Source organism: Micromesistius poutassou, assembly GCF_964030765.1.
Source record: "Micromesistius poutassou genome assembly, chromosome: 3".
NCBI lineage: Eukaryota > Metazoa > Chordata > Actinopteri > Gadiformes > Gadidae > Micromesistius > Micromesistius poutassou.
Genome location: NC_140273.1, coordinates 11,437,112 through 11,453,609, shown reverse-complemented (window position 1 = coordinate 11,453,609; position 16,498 = coordinate 11,437,112). Strand labels below are relative to the sequence as shown.

At 41.4% G+C, this 16,498-nt stretch overlaps 1 protein-coding gene across 1 annotated transcript; it reads right to left on the bottom strand.

Annotated features, from left to right (window-relative positions):
• Positions 1–1,791: 1,791 nt before the first annotated feature.
• LOC311341031 (uncharacterized protein) lies at positions 1,792–16,440 on the bottom strand (the record flags this gene model as incomplete). The annotated part of the gene is made up of 16 exons (XM_084465952.1): positions 1,792–1,888; positions 1,978–2,071; positions 2,243–2,503; positions 2,624–2,842; positions 3,030–3,301; positions 3,388–3,484; positions 5,347–5,426; positions 8,050–8,088; positions 8,197–8,432; positions 9,068–9,122; positions 9,213–9,303; positions 9,508–9,768; positions 9,889–10,107; positions 10,265–10,633; positions 15,559–15,683; positions 16,412–16,440. 16 exons carry the CDS (start codon positions 16,438–16,440, stop codon positions 1,792–1,794), a joined length of 2,544 nt encoding a protein of 847 aa, XP_084322078.1.
• Positions 16,441–16,498: the final 58 nt, after the last annotated feature.

The window sequence follows — 16,498 nt, the reverse complement described above, 5'->3', positions numbered from 1 at the left end:
GCTATGACACACTGGCCTGATGTTGGTGTTTGTTAAACAGAAGACATCTGGCCGTATCGTGAAGTAGTTGTGATGAAGCTTGCTCATCATTCATCAACCTTGACTTTACATTTTAAGATATCAAAGCATAGCATAGCATTGTATTGCATGTTGCCGTTTCGAACATGACATGACAACAAACATTGACTCCAGGGTGTGAAAATGCTATTGTGTTATACTTAAGCTTTGGTTAATTGTGAGAATAATGCAGTCCTTTATTATTCTAGTCACTTGCAGGAAGCATTATAATATGCATGATTAGAGTATAAACATGCTAGGTGTAAGGTAGACTATAATTATGTACTCTATGGTGCCTGTACAGCTGCTTATTGACCAGTGTTGTCTATCTAAAATGTACCTAATGTATCGGAGCTTCGGAACAAGGTAGTTTTACATGAGATATTGAATTCTGCCAGTGTTAGTTCACCTAAGAAAACCTTATAGCTATATCCTTTCTTTGTGCAACACTTAAAGAGCAAAAGGTGTGGAGAATGGTGTGTGTGGTTGATGGCTGCCCTACCTGACCAGACTTGTGTTGTAGTTGCAGTCGTATAATGACGTAGCCCAGTGTAAGTGCGTTCGAATTTGTGCACTGTGGTCGTATTTTCCTAAGCGCTTGATGAATTCTCCTTCATATCTTTCCTTGACCTTTTCCTCACCTCATTTCCATTGAGGTCAAGGAAAAGAGGTTAGGAAAGGACATAGGACGTAATTATTGGGACTATCCGACCGACTGCAACATAGCCATCACCACACACACTCCGGGAGAGGTCTCTGACATGTTAGCATTCACCACCTGCTCTGCTTCTAACATCTTGTCAACTCTTGAATAAAACCATGAAAGCACTTTCTGTAAGTCACTGCAAATTATCGCATCAAATAAGTTATCCAAATGACCAATAGCCACACTTCAGTTATTTAGTAATGCAAACTCAAATTGTAATACAAGGTAAAAGTAACAATCAGTTACGGTTTCATGACATTACACATAAGCAGTTAGCTAGCTGCAATGGTAACATGGCTTCTGATCACTGTATTAAAAATATGTACAGCAGCTGGTTCACGTGTCGTATCATCTCATCAGTTTGAGTTGGTTTAGCTTCATACATCCAAACACATTTTACAAAGGATGGACCCTAGATGGTGGATGATATATCCAGAACCGTTGCTAAGCTTTTGCGGGCCTTACGTTGGTTGCTGGCGTGCGGGGGGCGGGGGGGGGGGGGGGGGGGGGGGGGTGTTTAACATACACGGGTTGTTGGCGGGGGGGAGGGGGGGGGGGGGGGGGGGTGGGGGGAACTGCGCTGGAAAGTGCAAAATCGATGCGAAAATCGGAGTGTAATTCAAAATTAAGAAATATCAACCTTAATTTTGGGCCCCCCCCCAGGTACTTGGGGCCCCTGCGTACTCTGCGTATGGGGAGTGGCAGCACTGGATATATCCGACACTATGAGCCACACCGGTAGTGTACCTGTGGATGTCATTGGTTTTCCAAACCCAGTTCAGACTAAACTACATTGGATACAATCTGGTATCACTGTTACATACAATCAGCAAACGATCAGCCAGCGTATTGTCCTGTTTAAACTAAATAAGATGCTATTCTTTATCCTAAATCCTGCTGTCACCACTGGTTCAAACTCTAGGATGTTATTTGACGGTGCTGTACAACTCTGAGGTTCCTCCTGTCTTGTTCAGGTCACAGTCCCTGAAAGTGAGACAGAGAGATATGTAATTGGCATCAGGGTGGCCTTAGTCAATCATGAGTTGGTAAAATGGCTTCCTGCGTCTCACCTCCTCTACGGTTTCTGTTACCGGTTCAGATGCTTTTCTGGAGGCCTTCTTTCTTCTGGTGAAGAGAACACAGCTACTTAGAAGCAACAGGAGAAGTGAAAGAATATTAAATGATGGGACAGAGGGAGAAAGAGCTTATCTCACCTCATCCAGAGGAATGGAACAAAAAGGAGTATGGAGGCCAGTAATGCAGCAACTGTCCCTACAGCTATAGCTGTTATATGTGATGATGATGTCTCTAGAAAACAGATTTCGAACATTGATAAAGAATGTTTATGGGTCCAATGTTGGCAAACACACAAAGAGCAAAGGTGTGTGTGTGTGTGTGTGTGTGTGTGTGTGTGTGTGTGTGTGTGTGTGTGTGTGTGTGTGTGTGTGTGTGTTTGTGTGGTTTTAAAGCAACAATTACCTGTAACATGAATGAACAAAAAGGTGGAATTATGAGGTCCAATTGAATTATGAGCTTGACAGTAATAGTTTCCTCCCAGCTCAGATGTGATATCAGTGATGGTGAAGTTCTGTCCTGATTGTCCCACTGAGTCTCCATGTTCCTTGAACCAGGTGTAGTTAGCAGCTGGGTTGGCATCACTGCTGCAGCTCAGAGTCACTGAACAGCCCTCCTCTATTTCACCAGAGGGACTCACGGTCACTGAGGGGGTCTTTGGAGCATCTGATAACAGTTATATTTCATTCATTATATAAATTACCGTCAGCTTGAATCCATTAATATTAAATCTACATATATTTCTTTACCCTTGCATGATGTCAGTGCACTGTGGAGTTGACTTACATACTGAAGGAGAGGGGAAATATTTGTATCCTTTAAAAGCACATGAAAAGATGTCTTCAGACCCAATGAAGCCAGTGTAGTTCATTCCTTCTCTTACTGACTGTCCATTCGTGATCCAGATGTAGGTAAGGTTACCAGCTAGACCACACCTACTGTGACATTCCAAGACTGCCATGGTAGGAACAAATCGGTCAGGGAAGGACACTTTCACCTGGAGATCTGGGTGGGAGAACAAATAACACAAGTGATTTAAATAAACCAGATTACACACAACACACACACACACACACACACACACACACACACACACACACACACACACACACACACACACACACACACACACACACACACACACACAAACAAGATAGTAGACTCAGTAGACTCATTAGAAATGAAAGTTCACCTGTCACAGATAGCGTCACTCCAAGGTCACCAGCATATTCCTGTATACCCACTGGTTGGTATGTTGTGAACCTGAACTTGTATTCACTAGAGTCACTCTGTCTCAGGTCAAAGATTCTCAGGGTACACTTTGCATTACAGCTGACGCTGTTACAGCTGGGCCTGGAGCAGTCTTTTACAACACGACCAGCATAGTTTGTATCTTTTTGCACATCAACATCTCTTTTAGAGAACCACAGTGTTTTCTCGACCATGGTAGTGATGTACTGTGTGCTAGAAAGAAGAAAGAAAAATCATTGAATTTATATAGCACTTTTTCTGGACACCCAAAGCACTTTACAGTAGAAGTAGGACCTCACTAAGGGTATTTATAGTTGCAGGTGATGACAACCGTTGATCCTCTTGGAGCGCAGACATTACTAGATGTGTAAGTAATCCAGTCATCAGCCTTCAGCGCTGTAAAAAACAAACATCTCACTGAGAATGAACAAGACAAAGAGGTTCAGCTGATGAAATGCATGATCAGTTGCTTGTGGAAATCCAGTAAAAGTTGCCATATTTCTATGGCAACTTTGTCTACTTTGTCTTTAATCTATTTGACAAATGCCTCATATTCTAAGTAATTAAAATAATAATCATTCCCTGTGCCTTTATGTTCAGGTTTTTGGGTTTTGATTGCTTTGATTGATCTCAGCATTTGTGTTTCCTTCTGAATCAAAACTGGACACTGACGTACCCCACAGGCGTTCTACATCTCGAGTTGTTTGGGCCTATAGGGCTTGTACACCAGAATCATCTTCTATGCCATTTTGTGATGACTTGAGAGAGTTTAACGTAAATACAGTGACCTAGGCTAACCACAACTTTCTTCTGCAACTTCTTGCATGAGAAACACTGGCAGTTTCAAACATGTCCTCCAATAATGACTTACCGGTAATTACTAAACAATGAGCAAAACACCATTACTACTCATAACTAATATTCCGATGCTACTATACTTCCAAATGGAGGAGGACATTGCAATGTGACATCACACACTGGCGGTTATGAGGGCTGGGCATTGGGGCCTAGTGCCCCCTAAAGGAAAAGCAATCGACCCCCCTGTGGCCCCCCTAAATGGGGAGTTCAAGTTAAATAGAGAGCAATCAGTAAATGATTAGCCTTGATTAGCCCTTGTGACACTTTACTTGCACAAGAGAGCCTGGAGGATAGCCCCAACATTGGGTAAATCAAGCGATTGGTACTTAAGCTGTGATTGGGCAGTTTGATCTTGACACAAGTCATAACAGGCAACTCGATGGACCAATGGCTGGCTGCAACCAGAAATTTGGTTGAAAACAGAAGTAAGGGAAATGGCCAGAAAGTGAGCCTATATTTATGGAGTAATCTCAAATGCAACAGTCAAATATTATACCCAGAGTAAAATCTAAAACAATGTAACCCTTTAACAAAAACAGGCTGTATACAAGTTGTATTGAGGGGAATTTCCCAAAAGACTAAAGAAACCCGACTCATGACTATAAACTGGACATTCCTCTATTCTATTGGTCTTCTTAACCAAACACAGCATTCTAGAGGTAGATTCTTTAACATCATCCAACCTAAAGGACAACTAAAATAGGTAGTTTGTGAAGGTTGTCTAAAACGACCCGTATGAATATTTTAGCCAAAACAAAATGGATGACATTCATTTTATTCTAAGTGGAAGTGGTTTTGATAACATTTCTAGTGATAAATGTGAACTTAATTTGCAATGTTAGTTCGGTGAATGTATATGATGTTTGGTATGTTAGTTTACGCAACATTTTCTATCGTTGCCATGGTGCTTCATATGGACGCAGCTTGCATGTTGTTTGAATCAATGTCTTTACGTGATCTGCGCTGTAATGCTATTTTATGTAACTGATGATGTTCTTTAAAAAAAAAATGTTCAAGTGAACCAGGGATGACATTTATTGTATATAATATTACATAATATTATATATTGTGGATTATATGCCCATTTATTGCTAGAAAGTGCATTTGAATGACAAATCTACCAACAATGTTGCAGTTTCACTGAGAATATAACAATTGTCATTGTCATTTTGTTTTGGCAGACAGAACCTTGACATACGTGATATATTGTTGTTTCTTGTTGATAATCAGTTGATAATCGGCTAAACTGTTCATATGGGTCTTTTTGGACAACCTATTCTGTTGTTTAGGTTGGAGATCACTTTGTGCTGTGGTTTCACCCTCTCCTAATTCCAGTTGATTGTTGTCATGTTACTCATTGAAACATTTCAAGTACAATTTTATAACGTAAATGTACCAACCTGGGAGTGAAAGAAGGAAAGCTAGAAATCCTCTTGCTGATGATCTTAAATTCATAGTTTGTCGTATCATCTGTGGTTCTCTGGAGATATTTAAACACAATATATATTTTTTATAAAGTATACAAAGTGCATAGGCCCTCAAGAAGAAATACATCAATATGTAAAATTGTGTTAAAAAAATAATTTTGATAAGAAAAACGCAATACAAATATTTAGATTGTTCTTGTACTTGACAATGCTGTTAGGTTTGTTAAGCAATTCAATAAAAGTTCAGAAAATGTAACATCTTACTGTGTAACGGGAAGTTGTCTGTGGTTTGTCCACCTAAGATATAGATCAAATAAAACAAACCCTAACCCTTTTCAAAGAAGTATTATGCTGCAGAATTAACAAGTACTGTGAACTACTAAGGATCTTGGAACAATAAATTGGACTTTAAAAAGTTGCTTCTTGCTTTTTCCTTGCCCCTATTTTGTTACATCCTTCTCCCTTCGTTTCCTCACACCCACACCCACACACACACACACACACACCCACACCCACATACACGTCACATACACACACACAAACTATGAACTATACAAATACGATTAAAAAAAACATTTTACGAAGATAAATTAGTAAACGTTAGGCACCATGGAAAAAAACTGTCTTTAATAATAAAATATATAAATATGTAATATATTTTTGTATTGTTTTGTAGTTCAGTCCGTCTTTGCCATTTCCCTTTAGCCTGGAAATCCAGGCCCACATCTAGAAAGCTGTAGGGTCTGGCAACAAGTAATGAAAATGGCAGCACCAAGCATGCGTTTGAAAATATTACTGCACGCAATTGGATAACACTACGACCAATCAGAAGAATACAAGGGGTGATGTATCCAGCGGAGCTAACCAATAGATAAGACTCTTGCCGTATCCGGTCGGCAAAACAGTAATGCTTTTGGCCTGCATATATCAGATACACCGATGTGATTGGTTAATGTTCTGGGCCAGGGAAATCGGGGAGTGAGTATATTGCTCATTCCCAGACAGGAAAATCATATCGCTGGACGCCGCCCATATTTCACATCACAACCCACGAATCACTGATCCCAAAGTAGGCAGGACCTAAAAAGACAACAGCGGAGAATTCAAACCAAGCATGGCTGCGGATAAAGAGATAGGGAATAATACAAAAATTTGCAGATAAAAAATGACTCATTATGGAAAACATATGCTCTTATTGACATGTTTATTCATTTGTTAAACTCTTGTGGGTAGGAAATGCGGTATTAAAATATGCCCAAACTATTGCATCTATTAGTCATAGTAGAGTAATTTGCATTGGGTAGCGTTATTTATGAAGGCTGATTTACATTTTACCTTATAACTGGTTCAAATGTTTCAATGTTATTTGCATATTTTTAAATTGGTTAATCTGTTTCTGGGTTGGTGGTGGCTGCTGCTGGTGATGGCGGTGGCTGCTGCTGGCAGTTGCTGTTGCTGGTGGCTTGAGTTGGCTGATGCCAGCAAACACTGCTGCTGCAGGTGGCTGCTGCTGGAGGCGATGGCTTCTTGAGCTGGCTGGTGCTGGCAAAGGATGGTGGTGGCGGCTTCTGCTGCTAATGGTGGCGGCTCGTACTGGCGACGGCTGTTGGTGGTGGCGGCTGGTGCTGGTGGTTGCTGCTAGTGGTGGTGGCTGGTGCTGGTGGTGGTGGCTGGTGCTGGTGGTGGTGGCTGGTGCTGGTGGTGGCGGCTGGTGCTGGTGGTGGCGGCTGGTTCTGGCGTCAGCTGCAAGCTGCGATTGTTGTCCTTCCTTTCAGCCCTGAGGAACTTTGCAATCCTTAACCTCAAGACTGATGTATGTGGAGGATTTTTTTTATTTATTAATAACTTATAATATTCCTTAACTTTGTTCTTGTTTTTCAAGTTAGCTGTTCACACATTTGTTGTTCTTGTTCCACACATGACTTACTTTGTTAGATTTATTGATACCCCCTTGCTCTACTTTGTTGTTCTTGTTCACACTTACTGTATGTTTGCTTTGTTGTTCTTATTCATACTTGTTCCCACTTGTTTTTTGTTCCACAAACCTCAGCCTGATATATGTTTTTTTCTAACACCCAGCATCTCAAACACTTGTAACTCCTGGCTCCAGCTTTACATTCTACTTTGCAGCGTACGGATGTTAGGCAGTGGAATCTGTATTTGCTGGAGGGTTTTATAACCAGTGGTACATTTTATTTGTATCGCTTTTTTAATTGTCTCCTTTCCCCACCGTATCATTCTGATCACTGTATTACAAATATTGACAGCAGCTGGTTCACGTGTCTTATCATCTCATCAGTTTGAGTTGCTTTAGCTTCATACAGCCGCACACATTCTACAAAGGATGGAGGCTAGTGGTGAATGATATATCCAATGCTATGAGCCACACCGGTGGAATACCTGTGGATGTGATTGGTTTTCTGAACCCAGTTCAGACTAAACTACATTGGACACAATTTGGTATCACTGTTACATACAATCTGTATTTCTGTGTAATGCACTTAATCTAATTTTGTATGTATTTTCATCCACATTTGCATGCGCATTTAGGCATATGCAGCAAATGATCAGCCAGCGTATTGTCCTGTTTAAACTCAAGAAGATGCTATTTTTTATTTTTCCTTCTAAATCCTGCTGCCATCACTGGTTCACACTCTAGGGTGTTATTTGCTATACAACTCTGAGGTTCCTCCTGTCTCTGTCAGGTCACAGTCGCTGAAAATAAGACAGAGATATGTACTTCAGTCAGCTTGTAAAGCAGATCCATTGGGTTGATCCCAAAGTCCCAAAACGTAAACCTTAGAAATACCAAGAGAAGCTTACTCAAGGACAGCGTTGAGACTTTTAACCTTGACCACAGAGTAGAGGACCTCTTCTGTCTGATCTGATTGGACACGGGAGCCAGCCACACCGCGAGGCACTTCCTGGTTCTCTGAGTGAGAGATGTGGATGCTGGCATAGTGAAGGTCATCCTGCTGTTCTATTGTTTCTCTCTGGGCTGCAGGAGCCAAGCGATTGGTCAGAACAAAGTCGTTGTCATACACAGGAACAGGAAGTGGCTGACGGGGAGAGAGGACAGAAAAATACATTTTGAGAACACACTCCTGTGGCAGTCCTGAAGGATGTGTGTTTTTAGTTTATTTAGAGGCCCCTGGTGGTGACTAGTGGTCACACCATTAAGGCTGCTGTAGGCTTCAGTTCAAGACGCCTTCCTTGAACGTAGTCCTCTGTTGACAATTCAACAAAGTATTAATTGACTTCGTTAAAACAAGAATAGGCATCCTTACAAACATCTTTTGATTTTGCTCATTTGGACCAATGGCTGGCTGCAACTGGCCGCAAATGATTTTGCATCATTCAGAAGTCTCTGCAGATCCCACTTTGATCTCACCCTCACCCTATTAGCAAACATCACTTGTTCCATTTGTGATTCTTAATCAGAGACTGATAATGAATTGAAGTGAGGTTTATGTTCTCAGATTACCACATCATAACACAGACACTGATCCGATGAAAGTATACAAGCAAGACTCTGATAACGCTGGTGATCCTGAGATGTACAGACTCTCCTAGTGGACTCTCCTAAGGACACTTGCTAAGGTAAAAACTAGAAGTTTCTCAAGTGGTCTTGTGGTGTGGCATCAGAGTGGCCTTAGTCAATCATGGGTTAGTAAAATTACTTCCTGTGTCTCACCTCCTCTACAGTAGCTGTTCCTAGTTCAGATGCTTTTCTGGAGGCCTTCTTTCTTCTCCTGAAGAGAACAGAGATACTTAGAAGCAACAGGAGAAGTGAAAGAATATTCAATGAACGGGACAGAGGGAGAAAGAGCTTATCTCACCTCATCCAGAGGAATGTAACAAGGAGTATGGAGGTCAGTAAGACAGCAACTGTCCCTACAGCTATAGTTGCTATCTGTGATGATAATGTCTCTAGAAAACAGAACAGATTTCTAACATTGATAAAGAATGTTTATAGGCCCAATGTTGGCAAACACACAAACAGCAACGGTGAGTGTGTGTGTGTGTGTGTGTGTGTGTGTGTGTGTGTGTGTGTGTGTGTGTGTGTGTGTGTGTGTGTGTGTGTGTGTGTGTGTGTGTGTGTGTGTGTGTGTGTGGTTTTAAAGCAACAATTACCTGTAACATGAATGAACAAAAAGGTGGAATTATGAGGTCCAATTGAATTATGAGCTTGACAGTAATAGTTTCCTCCCAGCTCAGATGTGATATCAGTGATGGTGAAGTTCTGTCCTGATTGTCCCACTGAGTCTCCATGTTCCTTGAACCAGGTGTAGTTAGCAGCTGGGTTGGCATCACTGCTGCAGCTCAGAGTCACTGAACTGCCCTCCTCTATTTCACCAGAGGGACTCACGGTCACTGAGGGGGTCTTTGGAGCATCTGATAACAGTTATATTTCATTCATTATATAAATTACCGTCAGCTTCAATCCATTCATACTAAATCTGTATGTATTTCTTTACCCTTGCATGATGTCAGTGCACTGTGGAGTTGACTTACATACTGAAGGAGAGGGGAAATTTTTGTATCCTTTAACAGCACATGAATAGGTATCCTTAGACCAAACTATGCCAGGGTATTTCATTCCTTTTCTCACTGAATATCCATTCGTGATCCAGATGTAGGTAAGGTTAACAGCTAGACCACACCTACTGTGACATTCCAAGACTGCCCAGGTAGGAAAAATTTGATAAGGGAAGGACACTTTCACCTGGAGATCTGTGTAGGAGATCAAATTACACAATTACAAGTGATTTAAATAAACCAGATTACACACACACACACACACACACACACACACACACACACACACACACACACACACACACACACATTAACAAGATGCTCAGTAGACTCATTAGTAATGAAAGTTTACCTGTCACAGATAGCGTCACTCCAAGGTCACCAGCATATTTCTGTATACCCACTGGTTGGTATGTTGTGAACCTGAACTTGTACTCACTAGAGTCACTCTGTCTCAGGTCAAAGATTCTCAGGGTACACTTTGCATTACAGCTGACGCTGTTACAGCTGGGCCTGGAGCAGTCTTTTACAACACGACCAGCATAGTTTGTATCTTTTTCCACATCAACAACTCTTTTAGTGAACCACAGTGTTTCCTTGACAGTGGTAGTGATGTGCAGGGTTCTAGGGTATTTATAGTTGCAGGTGATGACAACCGTTGATCCTCTTGGAGCGCAGACATTACTAGGTGTGTAAGTAATCCAGTCATCAGCCTTCAGCACTGTAAAAAACAAACATCTCATTGAGAATGAACAAGACAAAGACATTCAGCTGATGTTCCAGTAAAAGTTGTCATATTTCTATGGCAACTTTGTTACTTTGTTATCATCTATTTGACAAACGCCTCATATTATAAGTAATTAAAGGAATGATCATTCCCTGTGCCTTTATGTTCAGGTTTTGAGGCAGACATTGCAATGTGATGTCACACACTGGTGGTTATGAGGGCTTGGCATAGACCTGTCTATGGGAAATAACATGAGGTTTTTGGATGATTGTACATAACAAACTCTGTAGGAGGCGAAGGAGTAAAAGCTGTGTCACGTTTTGAACTACACACCTTTTCCATCTAGGTTCGACTGGGTTTTTGGATTGTTGGTGCCATTAAAGTAGCAGAGTTTGGTATGTAAGATCATTCAAAAACCCCATGTTATTTCCCATTTGACCGAGGGAACCGGAGCCTCGGAGGTGGGACTTATTCTTCAGAGGTCTATTGGGGCATAGTGCCCCCTTAAGGAAAAGCTTGCCCCCCCTGTGGCCCCCCTAAATGTGGAGTTCAAGTTAAATAGAGAGCAATCAGTAAATGATTAGCCTTGATTTCCAGACTACCTTTACTTTACTCCCTTTACTCACTTTACACAAGAGAGCCTGGAGGATGGGCCTAACATTTTGGGTAAGCAAAGTGATTGGTATTTGAGCTGTGATTGGGCAGATTGGTCTTGACTCCAGTCGAACAGGCTGCTCGATGGACCAATGGCTGGCTGCAACCAGAAATTTGGTTGAAAACAGAAGTAAGGGAGCCTTACCGACCATACTGTTAGGCAAACCAGGCACTTGCCTGGAGCCCCAGGTCCGATGGGGGCCCCATTGAGGCCTTTTGGGGCCCCCAAAATACCTTCCCCATATCTATATTGTCTTTATAAAAATCCGATCGCAACTCTGCCACGGCATCGCCCCCCCAACCCCCCCCCCCGTCAACAATCCCGCCCGATCGCTACTCCGCTACGGCATCACCCCCCACCCTCCCCCCCCCCTCCCCCCGTCAACAATTCCATTCAGCTTTGCCTGGAGCCCCCAAAGGGCTAAGTACGCCACTGCTTACCGGTATAAACCACCCATTAGGTCAGACAGGAAATGGCTAGCATTGAGCCTATATTTATAGAGTAATCTAAAATACAACAGTCAAAGATTATACCCAGAGTATAATCTAAAACAGTATAACATCACTTTAAATAAAAGAGGCCATATAGAACTTGCATTGAAGGGAATTTCCCACAAGACTAAAGAAACAGGATATTCCTCTATTTTATTGGTCTTCTTTTACTTTTTTTAAAAATGTTTTTATGATGGAGTGAGGCATACAGGAAAGTATGGGAGAGAGAGGGAAGGATATGCAGCAAAGGACCACGGGCAGGAATCGAACCGAGATGGCTGCGATCAGGCCAGGGCTCCATTTCCCGATAACGATGGATCCACGCTCATACTCTAAACGACCCTGACGACTGTTTTAGACCCCTATCGACTGTTGAAACAGCAATATATCAAGTTTGACAAGGTTCTGTCTGATGAAACAGGAAGGATGACAAGATAGTTTCAGTATTTAAATGCGTTTTGATTAATTTCTAGCGATGAATGTGTGTTTTAATTGTAATATTCAGTCAGTGAATGTATATGATGTTTAGCATGTTAGTAAACGCAACATTTGCTATCGTTGCCATGGTGCTTCACATTGACGCAGCTTGTTATTTGAATCAATTTACATTGTGTAGTCATCTGAGCTGTTGTGTTTGGTGCTATTTTATATAACTGATGATGTCCTTTCAAATAAAACATTTATTCTTCTTTAGGATGGATTAGGAGTAAGTGTTTTTGTGGGTCACAACGGATGTTTACATTCGCTTTGCTTCAACCGACAGAAATCCACTCCAAAGATTCCTTTTATAAATACATTTTATTTAACAAAATAATAATGACACATTAATACTGCTGTTGGATGACAATTTTCGAGTGACCCAGGGATGACATTTATTCTTCTTTGGGACAGACTAATCTGACGTGTTTTTTGGGGCAACCCGGAAATTTACGTTCCGTTGCTTCCACCTGAAAAGAAACTTCAAAGCTTGATCTTCAAATATTTTTGAAGCCTAAATGCAATCAATAAAGTTAAAAGCAGACGAAAAACATTCTAAAATTCTACTTATAGCAACACATTCTGATCGCCTGGTTCTCAGGGGCCACACCTCTGGGAGGCTCTGTTAAACAAACAGCCTGTTTGGGCAAACGTTTCTTCTGCAAGCGCTAGAAATACAATTTTTGTAATTGTCATTCCTGGGACCCAGGGAAACGTGTGTATGAATGTTGGCATCTCTACTAGTGATGGGTCGTTTGCGACCGAATCAGTTCGAAGGAACGTCTCTTTAACAAGAACGAACCGACCTGATTCCACGTTTCACTTCTCTCTCGTTCGTCTCTCTCGTTCGTTCTTTCGTTTTCCCACAGAGTTGCTGTGTTCAATGTTAAGTTAGCAGAGGGGTGAAGAGGGACTGAGACGAGAGCCAGCCAATCGTATGCTGTTGTCTGTTGCTCTTGTCAAATTTTAGCCAATGAGAGACAGGAATGCATTGCAAGCTGTAAGGGACGAAGCTGACTTCTCGTTCTCCTCATTCTTGGCTTGTAGGTTGTAGCCCAGAGTGATGATGGCTCTGCTCAAGGTGAATATACACATTAGCCACTGTTGTGTTGCCTCAAAGTACACATAATCATGAAGTTGCAGCTATGTTTTTGCCTTGAAATACTGTGTTGTGTTGACCGTTTGCACGATCGTTTGAGAACAAGGAGCTGAGAACCGTGCATATCATGATTCACCTCTAACGAACAAACGAACAAACGATTCTGAATGATTCTTCTTAGCGAACTGACTGACGCGAACTGAATCAAGGAAAAGAATCATGAAATCCATCACTAATCTCTACCCATCTTAAAAGGACACAAAAAGGGGCGTGACCTCCAACCTTAGATTAAATAGGCATAAAACAGCATTGGTTTTAAGTTCACCATTTCCGGTGGCATGAATAGACTTGTGCCTTAATGCGTATAAAAAAAGCTGGCCTCGGGACAAGTTTTTCATATATGGGGTCAAAATGTCAAAAGGGTCCTGTGTCATGCTCCTTATGAGATGTAAAAAAGTTCCTGTGCCTTTCACTCATAACTTTTAAAACTTTTAATGAGATAATGGTCTGATTCTCTCATAAGCCTGTTCCATGGGGTGTATATGTTTTATTAAGATTATCCTCAGTTACATAAAATAACACTTAACATTTACGTTTAAATTAGGGGCATTTAGAAGACGCCTTTATCCAAAGCGACGTACATTTTTCACAAGAAAGGGAAAAAATATACAGCTTTTGTATAGTAAGGATGTTCATAGAACCAAGTGCAAAGCACTAACTATCGCTAGGTTAACCCATTCCCTGTATACAACAAAGATAGCTATATAAGATGCTACATAACTTAGTACTAAATACGACATACAATAAGTGCACACATTAAGTGCCAGGACGTACAACATACAATAAGTAGGAGGGGTGGGACAGGGTGGCTATGCAGAGTCTAGGTGAACTCGTAACTAGTAACATAGCAGCTCAGATTACTTATGCCGCTTTTCCACCGCCAGTACCGACTCGACTCGACTCGACTCGCCTCGACTCAACTCGGTTTGGTTGCGTTTCCATCTAAAAAAGTACCTCTTCAATGTGGGCGGGTCGTAGAAAAGAACCTCTCCACCATGGGCGGGTCGTCATTAGGTTTTAATCACGGGAGACGCGATTCCCGGGAAATCTGAATCTGATCAAGACTATTTCCTGATTCCCGGGAAAGGTTATGATGGGAAATAAAATAAAATAAAAAGCGCAATGACTGCGCGTCTATTTTTGTCATACGGTAACGTTGATAGAGGCGAAACTCGAGCCCTAGGAAAGGAACGACACTGAAACGAAACAGCGAAACGCCGGTCCGTGGACTCCAGCCACGCCGGACACACACAACCACGCCCGACACACATAACGACGCGCAGCCTAACTCTAGCCCCGGGAAAGGAGCGACACACACGGCGAAACGCTGATCAGTGTCCCCCTCGGGAGCGGGTTCGTGGACTCCAACCACGCCGGACACAACTTAACTTGAGTGAATATTCCCATTTACAGCCGCTGGCCAATCAGTTACCAGCAGCCTGTTTACGTCACACAAAAGTACCTACTCCGCTGGCATGGAACCTCGACGGAGGTAGTACTAAAAAAAAGTACCCGGTACTAGGTACCAGGTACTTTTTTTGCCAATGGAAACGCAAATAAGGCGTGGCGAGTCGAGTCGAGTCGAGTCGAGTCGAGTAGGTACTGGCGGTGGAAAAGCGGCATTACAGTTACATTACACAATGCAAAGACAAGGTTTCAAACAACATGCAAACTACATGGTTTATATGAATATCCATGGCAATGATAGATAACGTTGCCTTAACTAACAAACTAAAACTCATATACTAACTCAAGATTACAAAAATAAAATGCCCATTGCCTATTAATCGATAGAAAAGTGCATTTTAATGCCAAATCTATCTACAATGTTACTTTTTACACTGATAATATATAATATATAATATATATATATATATATATATATATATATATATTGCTATTGTCATTTTGTTTTTGGCAGACAGAACCTTGACATACGTGACATATTGCTGTTTCTTCAAAGTTGATAATGGGCTAAAATGTTCATATGGTAGTAGTCCAAAACGTTCGTTTTGGACTACCTTTTCTGTCGTTAAGGTTGGAGATCAATTTGTGCTGTGGTTTCACTCTCCCCATTCCAGTTGCTTGTTGTCATGAAAACAGTTCAATTAAATGTTTATAACATAAATGTACCAACCTGGGAGTGAAAGAAGGAAACCTAGAAATCCTCTTGCTGATGATCTTAATTTCATAGTTTGTCGTATCCTCTGTGGTTCTCTGGAGATATTTAAACACAATCTTTTTTTATACAAAGTATAGGCCCTCAAGAGGCAATACAAAAAAAAAATGTTAATATTATTTTTGATGAGATCTCAATACACATATTCCCGTTTCTTATTTGGATTGTTTCTTGTTCTTGTTATAGCTGCTAGGTTTGTTAAGCAATTCAATAAAAGTTCAGGAAATGTAACATCTTACTGTGTAACAGGAAGTGGTCTCTGTGTGGAAATACATTGGGACACAGCCTGTGGTTTGTCCACTTAAGAGATCAAATAAAACAAACCCTAATTATTTTCAAAGAATTATTATGCTGCAGAATTATTATTATTAGTTATAAAACTACTTAGGATCTTAGAACATTAAACTGGACTTTACAAAGTTGCTTCTTAGCCTTTCCCTTTTTTTGTTACGTCCTCTCCCTTCTGCTTTCCACACGCACGCACGCACGCACGCACGCACGCACGCACACGCACGCACGCACGCACACACACACACACACACACACACACACACACACACACACACACACACACACACACACACACACACACACACACACACACACACACACACACACACACACACACACGCACGCACACACACGAACTAAGAACTATGAACTATACAAATACGATTCATTTTTTTTGTTAAATTATGCACGTTAGGCACCAAAAAACACTGTTTAATATTAAAATATATTAATATGGAATATATTTTGTATTGTTTTGTAGTGTCCGTTTCCCTTGACAAGCTTAAGAAATTTAAACAACCCAATCAGATTGCTGGACAGGCAAATCATATCGCTGGACACCGCCCATATTTCACAACCCACGAATCACTGATCCAAAAGTAGGCGG